This window comes from Podarcis tiliguerta, assembly GCF_965153285.1.
Source record: "Podarcis tiliguerta genome assembly, chromosome: 14".
Taxonomy (NCBI): Eukaryota; Metazoa; Chordata; class Lepidosauria; order Squamata; family Lacertidae; genus Podarcis; species Podarcis tiliguerta.
This window is the reverse complement of record NC_139547.1, coordinates 44,644,887-44,662,651: the sequence shown is the minus strand read 5'-3', so window position 1 is coordinate 44,662,651 and position 17,765 is coordinate 44,644,887. Positions and strand designations below refer to the sequence as shown.

General features: G+C 48.2%; 2 protein-coding genes across 4 annotated transcripts in view; both read left to right on the top strand.

The window, feature by feature from the left end:
* CIITA (class II major histocompatibility complex transactivator) overlaps window positions 1-17,765 on the top strand; it is a 1,021,617-nt gene that overhangs the window by 787,034 nt on the left and 216,818 nt on the right. The window lies entirely within an intron of this gene.
* CLCN7 (chloride voltage-gated channel 7) overlaps window positions 1-17,765 on the top strand; it is a 37,108-nt gene that overhangs the window by 12,852 nt on the left and 6,491 nt on the right. For both annotated transcript variants that reach the window (XR_014504910.1, XM_083413485.1), the window contains exons 9-21: window positions 674-757; window positions 2,095-2,188; window positions 3,649-3,713; window positions 3,854-3,970; window positions 4,790-4,844; window positions 5,563-5,623; window positions 7,100-7,238; window positions 8,904-8,997; window positions 11,020-11,189; window positions 12,694-12,745; window positions 14,540-14,667; window positions 15,723-15,808; window positions 16,484-16,616. Coding sequence is in view for 1 of the 2 variants with exons in the window: in XM_083413485.1 (XP_083269611.1) it covers window positions 674-757; window positions 2,095-2,188; window positions 3,649-3,713; window positions 3,854-3,970; window positions 4,790-4,844; window positions 5,563-5,623; window positions 7,100-7,238; window positions 8,904-8,997; window positions 11,020-11,189; window positions 12,694-12,745; window positions 14,540-14,667; window positions 15,723-15,808; window positions 16,484-16,616 (1,278 nt within the window). In the remaining variant the exon portion in view is untranslated. The remainder of the gene's footprint in view (window positions 1-673; window positions 758-2,094; window positions 2,189-3,648; window positions 3,714-3,853; window positions 3,971-4,789; window positions 4,845-5,562; window positions 5,624-7,099; window positions 7,239-8,903; window positions 8,998-11,019; window positions 11,190-12,693; window positions 12,746-14,539; window positions 14,668-15,722; window positions 15,809-16,483; window positions 16,617-17,765) is intronic.

Here is a 17,765-nt window from a genome sequence, read left to right as displayed (position 1 = left end):
TCAGGCAGCTTGTTTTGCTGTAATCAGAATAATTGTTTAGGGAGATGCTGCGCCAAAATAAGAACCTGCCAAGTCAGGCCAATAGCTCATCTGGTATAATAATAATAATAATAATATATTTTTATTTATACCCCACCCTTCCTGGTTCAGAAAACCGGGTTAACAACAAATTTAAAACACTTAATTGATGCAACAAAAACAGCATAAAATACAGAATAAAACATGAATAACAATAAATTCAAAAATCAAAAACCAATTTAATATAAGATAAATAAAATAAAATAAAACGTACATACAGCAACAGTGTTTTGTGCTGTGTAGGCTCCTATGATGTAAGTAATGGCCCCCGTCTGCTAGCTTACTCACTAAAATATCACTGGTTTGCTCCTTTCTATATATAGGGTGCCTACATTCTGCATGGACTGGTTTCATGGCAACATTTGCAAATGGCTTTAGATACCTATTAGGTCCACAAATTACCATTTAGCATATATTCAACACTAAAAAAACAGCGACAATTTGTTGTTGTCAAAGGATAGCTGGACATATAAAGGGCCCCATCATTACCTTCAGTAGCTTAGGGCCTCATCAAACCTAAATCTGGCCCTGCTTGGAGCACAGTCTTGCAAGCCAGCTTCTACCTCCGTCTAAGTTCTGCTTCTCTTGGTTTCAGGAAGGGCCGATGATTCACTCTGGAGCTGTCATCGCAGCTGGCATATCTCAAGGGCGGTCAACTTCTCTGAAGAGAGACTTCAAGGTTCGTTTCCTACAAGTGGGTTGCTTGCGCTGGGTTTTCAGCCCCCGCAGTCCAGGACCTCCTAACTGAGTGGCGGCTGCCGCTGTCTCTCATAGCCCCGATCCTGGTAGCAGATGTTGGAGATGCCAGGGGGCAGGTATGAGGCCTGCCGCTCTCCCCCTTCTCAAGCTTAAAGCATTTGCACCCCACCCTTTAACCAAATGGGCAACCCAGGTTGCACAATCTGCGTCGCAAAAGAGACTCTGCCCTCTAGTACGAAACTGTATAAACAGACATAGCATGCGAGGAAAAAGGGATGGGGAGGGAAGAGGGGAGTAGCAAGTTCAGACACCCGATTTTAACATTATAGGACTTTCGGCAGAGTTGACTAGTTCTGCCTGTGCAGATGCTGACTGCCTGGGAGAGCAACCAGACCAACACAGGCCTCCCATCAGATCTGTGAGCAGAGCAGGTGACATTGTCTGGACCAAGTGGAAGGCAGTTGTCACTGCCACACTCATGGCCAGAAACAATAACAATGTGAAAAACTTTATGGAATAATTCAAAACGTCAAAACTAACAAACTGAAGTCTCTGAAAGTTTATCAATAGATATAATGAAAAATACTCTGGAACAGTGCTCATGTGATTATGTGACTACAGTTGACTACATAATTGCATGAGCACTGTTCCAGAGTGTTTTTCATTATATCTGTTTGAAAACAGATTGGTTAATGAAGAAATTACAAGTGTTGAACTAATTGGCTGGTGAAGAATACAACGAAACAGTAGTTGTTATCTGGAAACAGCAGAGTTCAGAGTTGGACATCAGAATTGGACATTTGCTGATTATACAAAGCTTCACAGCTTGCTATCTGCCGGGTAAAGTCTGGCACCGTGATTCATTTAAGGACTTTCAGAGACTTCAGTTTGTTGTTTTGATGTTTTGAATTATTCCATAAAGTTTTTCACATTCTTATTGTTTCTGGCCATTGTGTTGCTTTTGATATTGCTGACTGATATTTAGCAGCACAGGGGTTGGTTTGTTTACACACTCATTTCCTTGGACAGCTGACCTAATGGCCTTTGGAACCCTTGCAGGAAGAGCTTTGATGCAGTTGTCCTCCTCCCTCACCGAAGTTGCTTCGTAGTCCTGGGCCATCTTGGCAAGCTAGCATCCTGCACAGTACACAAAGGAAGCTGCTGCTGGTCTTTGTGGTGGGCTCATTCATTGGGTGGGGGTGGGGGCATTGCTTGAGTTACTTAGGGGTTGCAGAGCATCCAGGGCTTTTTGCGCTCATGTGTGTTAAGAGACCCATTCCCAAGTTCTAATCCACTCCGGGCTGTGTTTGCTTTTAGATCTTTGAATATTTCCGGAGGGACACGGAGAAGCGGGATTTCGTCTCCGCCGGAGCTGCTGCTGGCGTCTCGGCTGCCTTTGGGGCTCCTGTTGGTAAAGCGCCTTTTCTTTCCCACAGGCAGAACTAGAGAGGTGTTTGCTGCACTTCATTAGTATTATTGATGACGATAAGCATCATTGTTATTCCTGTTGCTGGTAGCTTTGTCCAAGCGTCTCAGAGCGTCTGTGTCTTCTGGCAAAACCGTTTACCTCAACCCATTATGAGCCATGGTGATAACTGTGGTGATAATGATGCTAATAGTAGAGATGGTCATGATATTAATACAGTAAGCATGCAGCTTTCTCTTGCTTTACTTGTGCGACTGCAACATTATGTGGGCAGGGGAAATGAATAAATAAATGGAGAGCCAGGGAAACTCCAGGACTCTGTCAGAGCCTCGCGCCTCCTTCTCAAAGCCCAGCACCTCGTTATCTAGGTTTAAGAAGGCACCCCCCTCCGATTGTTGTTGTTGTTTAGTCGTTTAGTCGTGTCCGACTCTTCGTGACCCCATGGACCAGAGCACGCCAGGCACTTCTGTCTTCCACTGCCTCCCGCAGTTTGGTCAGGCTCATGTTCGTAGCTTTGAGAACACTGTCTAACCATCTCGTCCTCTGTCGTCCCCTTCTCCTTGTGCCCTCCATCTTTCCCAGCATCAGGGTCTTTTCCAGGGAGTCTTCTCTTCTCATGAGGTGGCCAGAGTATTGGAGTCTCAGCTTCAGGATCTGTCCTTCCAGTGAGCACTCAGGGCTAATTTCCTTAAGAATGGATGCGTTTGATCTTCTTGCAGTCCATGGGACTCGCAAGAGTCTCCTCCAGCACCAGAATTCAAAAGCATCCATTCTTCGGCAACCAGCCTTCTTTTATGGTCCAGCTCTCACTTCCATACATCACTACTGGGAAAACCATGGTTTTCCCCTCCGATTACACAGCCCTAAATCGTTGTTGTCGTTAAGTATATGCTGCCCTATACCTGCAGATCACAGGGTGTTTCACAAAATAAAATTACAATATAAAAACCACAAAATACATAATAAATATAATAACAGAAACAACCAATACAGTGGTACCTCTGGTTGCAAACGGGATCCCTTCTGGATCCCCGTTCGCAACCTGAAAGGAACCCAACCAGCGTCTGCGCATGCGCGGGTCACGATTTGTTGCTTCTGCGCATGCGCGTTATGTCATTTTTGTGCGTCTGCGCATGCGCGAGCGGCAAAACCCGGAAGTAACCCATTCCGGGACGCAACCTGAAAACGCTCAACCTGAAGCAAACGTAAAATGAGGTATGACTGTAATCCATTTAAAAGGCCATTGGATGTTGATCAGCCAAAGGCCTGGTTAAAGAGCAACGTTTTCGCGGGGTGCCTAAAGGTGTACAATGAAGGCGCCAGACAGACCTCCCTGGGGAGAGCATTCCACAGACAGGGAGCCACCGCAGAAAAGGCCCGCTCTCAGCTCCTGCCTCCGGGCGGACAAGCCAAGTCTCACTGGCTCTGCCTTTCCCTCCCACCAGGTGGTGTCCTGTTCAGCTTGGAAGAAGGTGCTTCCTTTTGGAACCAGTTCCTGACCTGGAGGATTGTGAGTCTGGGGGGCTGGAAGAGCTTTCCGAGCAGGGGTGGGGAGAGTGGGGACTGCAAGGCGAGTCCTTGGCGGACCGACCGACTCGGGGCATGCTCCTCACCGTTCCCCTCCCTCCCTCTCTCTCTCTCTGTCTGCAGTTCTTTGCCTCCATGATCTCCACCTTCACCCTGAACTCCATCCTGAGCATTTACAAAGGGAATCCCTGGGACCTGTCCAGCCCTGGACTCATCAACTTTGGCCGGTTTGACTCCGAGGTAAAAGGCAACATCCTTTCGAAGCTTCGCTGCTGCCGCCTTCTCCTCCTCCTCTGGCCTCCACACACAAATTCTCTATGTAACCAGAGAAGGAGTGGAGAGAATGATGATAATAATAATAATTAATAATAATAATTTATAATTTATACCCTGCCCATCTGGCTGGGTTTCCCCAGCCACTCTGGGCTGCTTTCAACAGAATATTAAAATACAGTAATATATCAAACATTAAAAGCTTCCCTAAACAGGACTGCCTTCAGATGTCTTCTAAAAGTCTGGTAGTTGTTGTTCTCTTTGACTTCTGGTGGGAGGGCGTTCCACAGGGTGGGTGCCACTACGAAGAAGGCCCTCTGCCTGGTTCCCTGTAAGAAGTCGAAATGAGGGATACAAATGTAAAGGAAGATTATTGTTGTTAAATTGAAAACTGAATATATAAGCGCGCGCGCACACACACACACACACATATATGGTATTGTACCCTTCCTGAAACTCTGGATTGCTGCTGCCAGTCAGTGTAGGCTAGGTGGCACCAATGGGCTTGCGTCAGCGTAAGGCAGCTTCCTATGTTCCCAATAGCTCATTGGGTAGAGCACGAGGCTCTTAACCTCAGGGTCGTGGGTTTGAGTCCCATCCTCCGGCAAAAAGATTCCTGCATTGCAGGGGGTTGGTCTAGATGACCCTCAGGGGTTCCTTCCAGCTCTGCAGTTCTATGATATTGTGAAAACAAGGTGGTGCAGTAGAAGGCAGTCCCGTCCTTGAGCTGCATTACTGCTGCCACAGTTTCCAGAGCTCACACCTGCTTTCTTTCTTCCTTTGCAGAAGATGGGGTACACTTTTCAAGAAATCCCAATCTTCATATTCATGGGAGTGGTGGGTAAGCGCCCCTATTTAAGCAACACGATAATGTGACTTTTCTGTTTGTGCATTGATCCCTTCCGCAGATGTTACTCCGAGGTTGGGGGAGTGTGCATGTGGCCCCCCCCCCACCTTTTAAAAAAGAAATAAGATCCACCAGTAATGCAGCAGCAAATCTGTCATGGTCAACAGCTAGAAAGGAGCTGTGTCTGTTATCAGCCCAAAGGCCATTTTGGGGCATGCAGTCCTTTCTCTGTGCCTGCCTTTTCACAGGGCAAAACTCCTCTGTGCTCTGTTGACTCCACAATCCTCTGCATTTCTGCAGAGATTCCAGCATCTGGCAAAGAACTTAATTCCTTAATACCTCGGCCCCTGAACACAATAAAGAATTTTCCTCTGTGGAACTGGGGGGATTTCCTGGCTTACTGTGAGCCCCAGAAGAAGGGGAGATGGAGGGGGAAGCCATGACCCTATGTCTGGGGTGGGGGTAGGATTTTCCTGATCTAACAGCAGGGTGGAAAGGGTAGAGGATACCCTTTGCAAAACTGTTCCCCACCTTGCTTCATCCCAGTCAGATGCATCATTTCCACAGCGGTCCCAGAGAGAGAGTTATGGGATTTCTGCAACCTATAGTGCTAACTTCCTCCATTCCGATTTGTGTGGTTTTGAGCGGCTGGTTCTTTGCTCTGACTCCGCCAAGGCCTATTGTCAGGTGTTTTTCTTCCTCCTGGCTGCAGGTGGAGTTCTCGGAGCCATGTTCAACGCCTTGAACTACTGGCTGACGATGTTCCGAATCAGGTAAAAGCCCTGGCAGAAGGTAACCCGGAATATAACAAGCAGCAAACTTCAGACCCAGGGCAAGGTCTGGAATAAAACCCATTGCAGAATGGCTCGAGCCAACTGCTGCACATCCAACAATGGATGCCTCTTATAAAAGGCTTTGCATTTCAGCTTTTTACACCGCCGGGCCCTTTCTTTTGACACAGGGTTCGGAGCTTAGCTCCATTCACAGGCGTCGCTGAGCTGAGCCACCCAGAATTTGGCTGAACCAGCGTTTCAGAGCCTGCTTCACATTTCTGCCTGGATGTTTGTTTGAGCCGGAAACCTGCGATAGTACTTTCGTTTGCGTTCTTCTTTTTTTTATAAAGTCTGGCACACTTCTGCCTTTGTCAGGCCTCTGCTTATTTCTCCAGATGGCTTCCCTTTTGGGGAGAAGGTTGCTTTTATGGGAGCGAATGAGCTCAGCTCTGCAGCCGCCCACCTTGCTGGAAAACAGCCAGGTCTGGAGAAAGGCCATCTTAATTTTTAGCTAAAGGAAATAACCGAAGTGCCTGGGCAGGAACTCCTTTTTAGGACTTACAGTTCTGGGACTGTGTGTGTGTGTGTGTGTGTGTACCTGTTGGAAACAGATGGAATGAATCACAGGCTGCTACTCATCTCCTTAACTCCGTTTTATTTTTATTAAATAAAAGAGCCAGTGTGGTCTAGTGGTTAAGAGCGGTAGTCTCGTAATCTGGGGAACCGGGTTCGCGTCTCCGCTCCTCCACATGCAGCTGCTGGGTGACCTTGGGCCAGTCACACTTCTCTGAAGTCTCTCAGCCCCACTCACCTCACAGAGGGTTTGTTGTGGGGGAGGAAGGGAAAGGAGATTGTGAGCCGCTTTGAGACTCCTTAGGGTAGTGATAAAGCAGGATATCAAATCCAAACTCTTCTTCTTATTATTATTACTACATTTGCATCTCAACTCTCCTCCAAGGAGCTCAAGGTGAGATGCATACACCTCATGCTCCTTATTTAATCTCCAGAACAACCCTGTGAGGTTGGTTAGGCTGAGGGTCAGTGACTGGCCCCAAGGTCAGTCCCCACTGACTGGTGGAGGATGCTCCTATCTTGCCAGTCTCGAAGCAAGATCCAGTTGGCTTCCATACAGTGGAACCTCGGGTTAAGAACTTAATTCATTCTGGAGGTCCGCACTTAACCTGAAACTGTTTTTAACCTGAAGCACCACTTTAGCTAATGGGGCCTTCCACTGCTGCCGCAGCGCGATTTCTGTTCTCATCCTGAAGCAAAGTTCTTAACCCGAGGTACTATTTCTGGGTTAGCAGAGTCTGTAACCTGAAGCGTCTCTAACCTGAAGTGTCTGTAACCTGAGATACCACTGTATTTGGAATCGGAAGGGGCTGCCATCTTGTCTGTTGCTTCAGGTGGCGAAATGAGTTGGGCCGGCCCTGTTCCCTAACCCCTTGTGTCTTTTCTTTTCTTCAAACTCCCCAGGTATGTCCACCGGCCGTGCCTGCAGGTGATCGAGGCCATGCTGGTGGGCGCTGTGACAGCGGCTGTGGCCTTTGTCATGATCTACACCTCGGCAGACTGCCAGCCCCTGCAAGGCAGCGGCATGGCCTACTCACTCCAGGTGGGAAACGAGCGGCAGAGGGGGACTGTGGGTGCCGGCTGCCTCCCAGAATGGATGCTGTCGGGCAACGGGGGCTTGAGGCAGGAGAGAAGTGGAGAAAAAAGGAAATGAGTTTCCTTCAGCTTTGTCTCAACACTGTGCCCTTAAAGCACTTTCTTTAAGGGCACAATTTTGGGTATTGTGAATAATAATAATAATAATAATAATTTATTTATACCCTTCCCTCCCCGGCCAGAGCTGGGCTCAGGGTGGCTAACACCAGTAAAATGACAGTAAAACCATAATGGGGCGGGGGGGGGGGGACCAATTTAAAATACAGGTTAAAATGCAATTTAAAATGCAGCCTCGTTTTAAAAGTAGCCCATAGATCAAAACCATAAGGGGATGGAATCATAAGGGTCAGACTGAGTCCAAACCAAAGGCCAGGCGGAACAGCTCTGTCTTGCAGGCCCTGCGGAAAGATGTCAAATCCCGCAGGGCCCTGGCCTCTTGTGACGGAGCATTCCACCAAGTCTGGGCCAGTACTGAAAAGGCCCTGGCCCTAGTTAAGGGTCTCTGAGAGCTGTAACTCTGTGAGGGGCAAACTACTGTGCCCAGAATTCTCTGAAGGCAAAAATGTCTTCCGGATGTGTTTTCAAGGTGCAATGTGCACACACGACTTCAGCCTTGCCCTTGTAGAGCTCGGCAGGGAGGAAGATGGCGGACAGTACCAGAATTAGTCATCTGCTGCTGTTATTTTCTGTGGCTCCCCCTGCTGTCCATCTCCCTGCTTTCAGCCCAATGGGAGCTAGCCACTGTGGGTGAGATGCCGGGCGTATCCAGCTGGCAAAGTTGCGCAGCCGCTGCCCCTGGCACTGAGCCCAAGTTTGCATGTAGCTTTGGCAAGCAAGACATTACCTCTCTGGCATCATGCAGAGAAGCTTTTGAAAATGTGTGTGTGTGTGTGTGTTTGGGGCGTGGGGGGACGGCTCTTGCTTTCATAAGTGAGCAGCACTTTTACGAGAGGACAGCAGGCTGGTACACACATTTGCGATTTGATAACACCCCTGGGCTTATTTGCAAGCCCTTCTCAAGCCAAATCTCTGAGCCATTCCCTGCCCCAGATGTTAAATGGCTCAGGACCACAATACCTCAAGGACCGCCTCTTTCCATATGAACCTACCCAGACCCTGAGGTCATCTTCTGAGGCCCTCCTTCGTGTGCCTCTTCCTCGAGAGGTCCGGAGGGTGGCAACACGAGAACGGGGCCTTCTCTGCAGTGGCTCCCCATCCGTGGAATGCTTTCCCCAGGGATGTTCACCTGGCACCTTCATTATACACCTTTAGGCACTAGGCAAAAACGTTCCTTTTCAACCAGGCCTTTGGTTGTTCTGTTTGACATCCTACACCCTTTTAAAATGTGGCTCTTTTGGGGGGGGGTTGTTGTTTTTATTCTGATTGTATATGTTGTGATCTTTTCTGTGCACCACCCTGAGACCTCTGGGTATAAGGTGGTATATTAATAATAATAAATAATAATAAATTGAATCCAGTGCTCGTAAGGCAGTTATATAATGACCCCCTCTTCTTTTTCCTTTTCCTTTTCCTTCTCCTTTTCCTTTCCTTTCCTTCGTTTTTTTCCTTTTTACTGAGTCTTCAATAACACGATTTCTCCTCTCCCCGCCAGCTCTTCTGTCCTGATGGCGAATACAACTCTATGGCTGCCGCCTTCTTCAACACACCGGAGAAGAGTGTCGTCCGCCTTTTTCATGACCCCCCAGGTCGGTTGCTCCCCAACTAGCAGCGTACAACCATTACTAGTCAATGGGGGGGACGTGTTCTTCCTGTTATTCTATGGCAGGGTTGGCTAGATCCTGTCTCGGGGCCCAAATCCAGCTCCACAACCAACAAATGTTCTTCCCCCCTCCCAACAAGACCCCACTGGTTTTGGTGACAGCATGTTTAGATAGACAGACAAACAATGATTATCTATCAGTCTGTCTATCTTCTGAGCACAGTCTTTTCCCCAAATTATTTTATTGGTTTTCCAAATTTTTACAAATCAAACCAAATTACCTAATTTCATACAATTTCTTTTTTAAAAAATCAGGTTTCCGCCTCCAGTTGCAAACATATGTCCATCTTTTCCTCCTGTAGCCACATCAACTCTTCATTAATATCCGTTTCATCCTTCACTTCTTGTTGTCCATTCCTGTAGCCACCCCTTTTACAGTCTTTATAGTTCAAAACCAGCACTTTGAATTGGGCCTGGAAATTTATGTGATCTACAGTGGTGCCTCGCAAGACGAAATTAATTCGTTCTGCGAGTTTTTTCATCTTGTGAATTTTTCGTCTTGCGAAGCACGGTTTCCCATAGGAAATGCATTGACGGTTTCCCATAGGAATGCATTGACGAATGCGCAAGACGTTTTCGTCTTGCGAAGCAAGTCCATAGGGAAATTCGTCTTGCGAAGCAACTCAAAAAACAAAATACTCTTTCGTCTCGAGAGTTTTTCGTCTTGCGAGGTACCACTGTACTTGAATTACTGTGAATTGTTTTGGGGTTTTTTGTATTTGAGGTGGGTTTCATTTGCTTTTAAATTGTATTATTTCCCAACCTGCCTGGCCCTTCCTTGCATGCATCCGAAGAAAGAGAGCTCTCTCCAGCTCTGTGGGAGATGCAACTTGTTCCATCGCTTAATCTGCTCCCACAGTTACTGAGTCTCTTCTTCTTCCTCCTGCCCCCTCCAAACGTTTAGCCGAAATGTGCATTCCTGAAATCTAAAACGGGACAGCAGGGGGCTTGCAACAGTCCTTGGCTTTCCTCCCTTCTAAAGGCTTTACCTGATGTTCCTGTGGCAGCGGAGCCGGATGAAGGAATTGAATTTTCTTTTCACAGTACCCTAGAGCCCAGCTTGGGATTTGTTCCCAAGTCCATGGTTTGTTTTGCTGCACACAATGTTTTAATTAGGAAAGGCACATAGAGCGGCCCTAGCGGGTGTTATCCATAGCTGTCAACGTTTCCCCTTTTTAAAGGGAAATCCCCTTATTCCAAATAGGATTCCTCGCAAGAAAAGAGAAAAGTTGACAGCTATGGTATTATCACAGGGAAGATTAGGGTGATTTGGACATGTTGTAGATGTATTGTGATACAGTCGTACCTTGCAAGTCAAACGGAATCCGTTCCGGAAGTCTGTTCGACTTCCAAAACGTTCAGAAACCAAAGTGCGGCCTCTGATTGGCTGCAGGAAGCTCCTGCAGCCAATCGGAAGCCACGCCGGACGTTCAGCTTGCGAAAATCATTCGAAAACCAGAACACTCACTTCCGGGTTTCGATTGTTCGGGAGCCAAGGCGTTCAAGCTCCAAGCTACAACTGTATTTTATGCATTGTGACTTGAAATTATTTATATTGACCGTGGTTCAGTAATTATTGTAACTGTTAAGAGTGAATTTCTGTTTAAGTATTATTTGTCGATGTTTTGAGAGTTAATGTCATTGTGTTTCCCAAACTTGGGTCTCAACCAGTTTTTGGATTACAGTTCCCATAACCCCTGACCACTGGTCCTGCTAGCTAGGGATGATGGGAGTTGTAGTCCAAAACCAGCTAGAGACCCAAGTTTGGGAAACGTGGCTTTAACCTAATTTCTGGAACCAGGAAAACCCCAAAGATGGCTCTTGAGACCTGCTTTTCTGAAGGGCTAAAATGCGTGCCCCCTAGAAAAAGGTGGGGAGTCCCTGCTGCATTGTTGAGCGAATCTTGCTGCTGGTTGTGGGGAGTGATGCTCTTTGCTCTCCCTCTTAGGCACGTACGACCCCATGACTTTGGGGCTGTTCACGTTGATGTACTTCTTCCTGGCTTGTTGGACCTACGGGCTAACAGTTTCGGCAGGCGTCTTCATCCCCTCCCTGCTGATCGGGGCCGCCTGGGGCCGCCTCTTTGGCATCTCTCTCTCCTACATGACCAGCGGCTGGGTAAGTTGCCCTCACCTTCTGGTCTCGATCCTCTCTCCCCACCCGCCCACTCCATTACGGTCTGAAGAACCTTTGCTGAAAACAATCCTCCGGTTGCCGTGGGTGGGAGGGGAGCTGGGGAGACGGAGGGCGTTTGATCTTAGCCAGGAAGAAGAAGTGGAAGCTTTTCAGCTCCAAGGGCCTTCTGGCAGTTTCCTCACTGCGAGAAGTTAGGTTCCAGGGAACCAGGCAGAGGGCCTTCTCGGTAGTGGTCTTCTTCTTCTTATCTGGCGAACCCTCGTAGCCAAGTAAGATTGTCTTCCATGAGCACAGTTTTAAAAGTGAGTCCGTAAGTGACTGTGGAGGCCAATTCTGGATCCACACATCCTTCCACAGTGGGGACATAGGTTTCCAGGCAGGAGTTGATCGCGATGAGGGTTTGCCAAGCGTGCCTTCCTCTTAGCGCATTTCTTCCTGAGTTTGAGCATCTTCAAAGCCCAGGACACCTTTGGTAAAGGCTGTTCTCCAATCGGAGCGTTCGCAGGCCAGTGTTTCCCGGTTGCCAGTGTTTATACTACATTTTTTGAGAGAGTCTTTGAACCCCTTTTGTTGCCCACCAGCATTACGCTTTCCATTTTTAAGTTCGGAATAGAGCAGTTTCAGCAGTGGTGCCCGCCCTGTGGAACGCCCTCCTGTCAGATGTCAAGCAGATAAACAACTATCTGACTTTCAGAAGCCATTCTGAAGGCAGCCCTGTACAGAGAGTGTGTTTTTTTAATGCTTGAGGCTTCGTTGTGTTTTTAATATTTTGTTGGGAGCCGCCCACAGTGGTTGGGGCTGTTGGGATACTGCCAGGGAAACAAAGTCCATCGTAACTCCACGTCGTCTCCGGACGTCCATCGATCTCCCATTGACACGCAGTATCAGCAATTAGCGACACGAGCTCCAGAAATAACTTCCCACATTCCAGAGCCGAGCACGCTCTATCAGCAGATATGCACACAGCGAAAGATGCAGTCAGGAGAGCATTATTTAGAAGTTTATTCAGCGTTGATCAGAACAAAGAAAAACATGACTGCCTGCTTCAGATGTCTCCGGCAGAGAGAGAGAAACGAAAGCAAAGACACAACATAAACATCCTGTGAAAACAGGAAATACGCAGACTCTGTGACTCAAAGCCTGCTCCCTTTTAAGTTGGAACGGAAATATCCTAACAGGGGCAACCCAGTCAGATGGGCGGCAAGCCAGCCTTTTCCCCCTGGGGGTTCCCCAGCTGGTGCCCCCCCCCCTGCATCCAGCCTGTCCATGACACCCAACCGTCCCCTTGGCCTAGAGATCCACCACCACCAGTCTGGGCAAGCAGGGGGCAGATGCCATGCTCCAGTTTGTTATCACTGTTCACAGTGTGAAAGGTCCATTTCTCCAGTGAATGGGGAGGGAGGGGGTCTGGAGCGGAGATCCTCTGACCTCCTGCTTAGTCCCGCTGTCCCGAGCCTTGACTGTTCCTCTCTCTTGGGGCTTTCAGATCTGGGCCGACCCAGGGAAGTATGCCCTGATGGGAGCCGCGGCACAGCTGGGTGAGTGATACACGTCTGGGGCAGGGAGGAGAAAGGGGCACAGCTCATTGGGAAGTGGGAAGGTGGGTCTTGCCCCAGTGGGACGGTGCAGGTTAGGCTTTAACCCTTTAACCGAACTTTCTTTCCTAGGCCCCGTCTCCACCATGCATTTAAGCATCCGCATCTTGCTTTAAACAATCATGGCTCCTTCTGCAAATAATAATAATAATAATAATAATAATAATAATAATAACAACAACAACCCTGGGAGTTATGGCTTATAAAGGGATGCTTTGTTAGAAGAATCCTCACAGAGCTGTAATTTCCAAGAGTGGTTTAACACTCTCTTCCTCTTCCCAGGGAACTCTGAGACATCTGAAGGCAGCCCTGTATAGGGAAGCTTTTAATGTTTGATGTGTTTTAAATATTTTGTTGGGAGCCACCCAGAGTGGCTGGGGCTACCGAGGCATATTAATAATGAAATTATATTATATTACCGTATTTTTCCGTGTATGAGACGTCCCCGTGTATAAGATGACCCCTATTTTTTGAGCCCAAAATTAAGAAGTAAATATATTTATATATTTAATTGCAACATTCCGCGTATAAGTCAACCCCCAATTTTAAACTTAAAAAATTGGGGGGGGGAAGCAGTCTTATACATGGAAAAATACAGTAGATTAGATGATTAGATTAGATTAGATTAGATTAGATTATAATGAGGTATATCTGCTTTGTGTCTATTTAGCACAAGGATGAGAAACCTCTGGCCTTCCTGCTATCGGACTACAACACCCATCATCCTTGACCATTGGCCCCACTGGCTGGGGCCGATGGGAGCTGGAGTCTAACCAGCTTTTTCACTTCTGGTTTAGCCGCTCAGTCTTTTTTTTTTTTTTTTTTTTAGAAGCTTTTCAGAAAGGGGTTCAGCCTGGTCCTGCTCTTTTAAAACGGCTATGGCACTAATTACAGGTTCGCTCTGAGGAAGGACAGTAGCTCAGTATGAACAAAAAAAACACGTATTCCATTATTTCGTAGGCCACAGCAGCACGAGGGGAGCTAATGAAATTTAAAGCAGATAACAGGAACCATTCCTCACAGTTTGAAATTAAAAATCAATAAAATTAAATAATAATTGGATTCATAAAATCAAAACATATTCCTGTTGAAACATAAAACACATTAAGGTATGTTCTTAAAATAGCACACATTACTTACTGATTTGTGGGCATCTACCTGCCTCGAGGGGTCGCGGGTGGTGCTGTGGGTTAAACCACAGAGCCTAGGACTTGCTGATCAGAAGGTTGGCGGTTCGAATCCCCACGATGGGTTTAGCTCCCGTTGCTCGGTCCCTGCCTCTGCCAACCTAGCAGTTCGAAAGCACAACAAAGTGCAAGTAGATAAATAGGTACCGCTCTGGCGGGAAGGTAAAAGGTGTTTCCGTGCGCTGCTCTGGTTCGCCAGAAGCGGCTTAGTCATGCTGGCCACATGACCCGGAAGCTGTACGCCGGCTCCCTCGGCCAGTAAAGTGAGATGAGCGCCGCAACCCCAGAGTCGGCCACGACTGGACCTAACGGTCAGGGGTCCCTTTACCTTTATCTGCCTCAAGAGACAATGGAGTCAAACCACTGCATTAGCGGGTGCAAGGCTGGACAGTGCCTTTGGAGGTCCTGGGCCCATTCTCATGTTGCCACCCTCCGGACCGCTCGAGGAGGAGGCACACAAAGGAGGGTCTCAGAGGATGATCTCAGGGTCCGGGTTGGTTCATATGGGGAGAGGCCAACTTTGAGGTCCAACCCAGTCTTGTCTCCCTAGGGGGCATTGTGAGGATGACGCTCAGCTTGACGGTTATCATGATGGAGGCGACAGGCAACGTCACCTACGGCTTCCCAATCATGCTGGTGCTGATGACGGCCAAGATTGTGGGGGATTATTTTGTCGAGGTGAGGGTCTGCCTGCGGCCGCTGGTTATACCAGCCACCTAGAACCTGCCTCTCTAGGGGGACTCTACCACGGAACGCCAGTTGCTGGGGAGCAGCATTCGACGGGGCAGAATTGCCTCCGTGTCCTGCAGGGGGCTTCGTGGAGGCCTGTGACTGGTTGCAGTGAAAAGAGGGTTTCAGGGTTAGATTCCCCTGCCTTGGTCCAACCGAGCAGGGCTGTTCTTGTGACCCAGAGCACAGGACAGGCCTGGAGGTTTTGTATATTCCACGTTTCATTCTGCATGGCACTGCTTGGTTTAGCGGTTGGTTGGTTAGCCTGGGGGAAAGGCCAGATATAATTCTTAACGAATACATTCTGCCCCAGGAAAGGCCAAACTCTGTGAACCAGCTACCGTATTTTCTTGTGTATAGCAAGCCCCCGTGTATAAGACACCCCCTGTTTTGGAGGACTCAGATTTTAAAAAATAAATGACCATATAGCATATATTCAACACAAAAAACAGCGACAATTTGTTGTTGGCAAAGGACAGCTGGACATACAAAGGGCCCCATTACTTTCAGTAGCTTAGGGCCTCATCAAACCTAAATCCAGCCCTGGGTAAGGGTCACAGCCATCATTCTGCCACTTTAACCTCTAGCTCCGCAAACCAGGGGCATTATGCCCCCAGTAGACTGCCCACTAGGCAATGCAGCCTTCAGGCTGGGAAAGTTTCCTCAGCCTTCTGTACATATTACTGTATTGGCCTGAATATAAGCCGCACTATTTTCTCAAATTCCGACCGTGAAAAGTTAAAAGTGCAGCTTAAATTTGCAAACTTACAAAAATGAGCTTTTACAATATCGCTGCTGAAACAGACATACGGTAAAACGGAGCCAAGCTTAAGACTGTTTATCCACTTGCGGGTCCTCTCTGGTACCTGTAGGATTTGTTGTTGACAAAGGACAGCTAGGCATATAAAGGGCCCCATTACCTTCAGTAGCTTAGGGCCTCACCAAACCTAAATCCGGCCCTGCCCACCAGATGTGCCCCAGCTCACAGTTTCTTCTCTTTCCAGGGTTTGTATGACATGCACATCCAGCTTCAGAGTGTTCCCTTCTTGCACTGGGAAGCCCCTGTCACATCCCACTCATTTACTGCCAGGTAAGCTGACAGGATCAGGCCGCAGCAGGGTTTGTACGGGTTCTCAGTGTATCGAAAAACCTGAAAGTGCTGCTGGTGGTATTGCTGTTCTTAAATATATCATCCCACCCTACACCAGCTGCAGGGTTGCAACGATTTAAAATCCAGCGTTGAAACAAATAACAAATCGAGTCCCGAAAGCACACAACCCGAATCTGACCCTGACAAATTCAGGGAGACCTCATTCTTTGTATGTTTTAATCTAGGAAGTTGCCTTATACCAAGTGAGAACATTGGAGCATTAAACTCACTGAGCTTTCAGGCGGGGGATCTTTTCCCATCCCTGCCTGGGGATGCTGGGAACTGAACCTAGGACCTTATGAGTGCAAGGCATGAGCCTTTAAGACCTTCCTGCAACAGCAAAGCAAGATGCTAGTCCCCATGACAATGAACAAAGGGGCTTGTTTAAAGAGGGACTGCAGGGGGCCGAGTCAAAAGGCCAGGGTAACAGATCTGTGTCTTCAGCATTATCCGAAAGCTGTGTACCGGAGAAGCCAGGTGCTCCTTTTTGTGTGTGGAAGGAAATTCCACAACAAAGGGGGCCACCACAGAGAAGGCCCCGCAGTCCACACTCCTCCCCTCTGTGGGTTTTTAATGTGATCTCTGTGTATTGTTTCATTTTTTTCCCCTCTGCAGAGAAGTGATGAGCACCCCGGTGACCTCCCTCCGAAGGATTGAGAAAGTGGGCGTCATTGTGGACATCCTTAGCGATACGTCGTCCAACCACAACGGGTTCCCTGTGGTGGAGAGCATTCCAGGCAGCGATCAGGTAGGGCGGCGGGAACTGACTTGGGTGCCTTGATGCTCGGAACCCTGTTTCTTGGAGAAAAGGTTAGGAAAAGGCAATGCCTCAGCAGAGGGCACCTGCTTCTCACGTAGATCGTCCCAGGTCCAATCGCCAGGTAGGGCTGGGAAAAAACCCAGTTTGACACCTTTGGAAGGCCATTTCTGACTGCCAGTGTTGACAGTATTGGGCTAGATGGAGCAAAAGTCCGGCTAAGGCAGGCTCCTACATTTTTTAAGGCCCACTTGCGGAACTTGAGTAAAATGCGTACGTGTGTTCATAAGATGTATTAGGCATTGTCTTATTTATTACATATATGCACAGCCATTGTGTGGTGGTGCTGTGGGTTAAACCACAGAGCCTAGGACTTGCCGATCAGAAGGTTGGTGGTTCAAATCCCCGTGACGGGGTGAGCTCCCGTTGCTCAGTCCCTGCTCCTGCCGACCTAGCAGTTTGAAAGCACGTCAAAGTGCAAGTAGATCAATAGGTACCGCTCCGGCGGGAAGGTAAACGGCGTTTCCGTGCGCTGCTCTGGTTCGCCAGAAGCAGCTTAGTCATGCTGGCCAGATGACCCGGAAGCTGTATGCCGGCTCCCTCGGCCAATAAAGCGAGATGAGCGCCGCAACCCCAGAGACGGTCACGACTGGACCTAATGGTCAGGGGTCCCTTTAGCTTTACCTTTTATTGTCTCCCAAGGAGCTCAGTGTCCCATTTTAATCTCCCAACAGCCCTGTGTGGTAGGTTAGGCTGAGAAATGGTGACTGCTCCAAGGTCACACACCCAGTGAGCTTCATGGCTTCCTGGCTAGATTCGAACCCTGGTCTCCCAGGTCGTAGTGTATTACTCTAGCCACTGCACTACACTGCCTTGCGAAAACAAGCCCCTTCTTTTAGTATCTGTCTTGCGCGCCCACCAGGGCAAGGTAATGACTCCAGTTTTTTGAGGCACAGGCGGGGTTTGAACCCGTGATCTTCGATTTACCAGATTGATGCCTTACCACTTGCCCACCGCTCATACAGTGTACTTGCAGGTTTATAATTCTGAGCGAAGAAAACCGCAAAATGACAACAAACTAATTCTGAAATAAGCTCCAGGGGAAACAACAGCAGCAGCCCAGATGTTTAAATGCCTGTC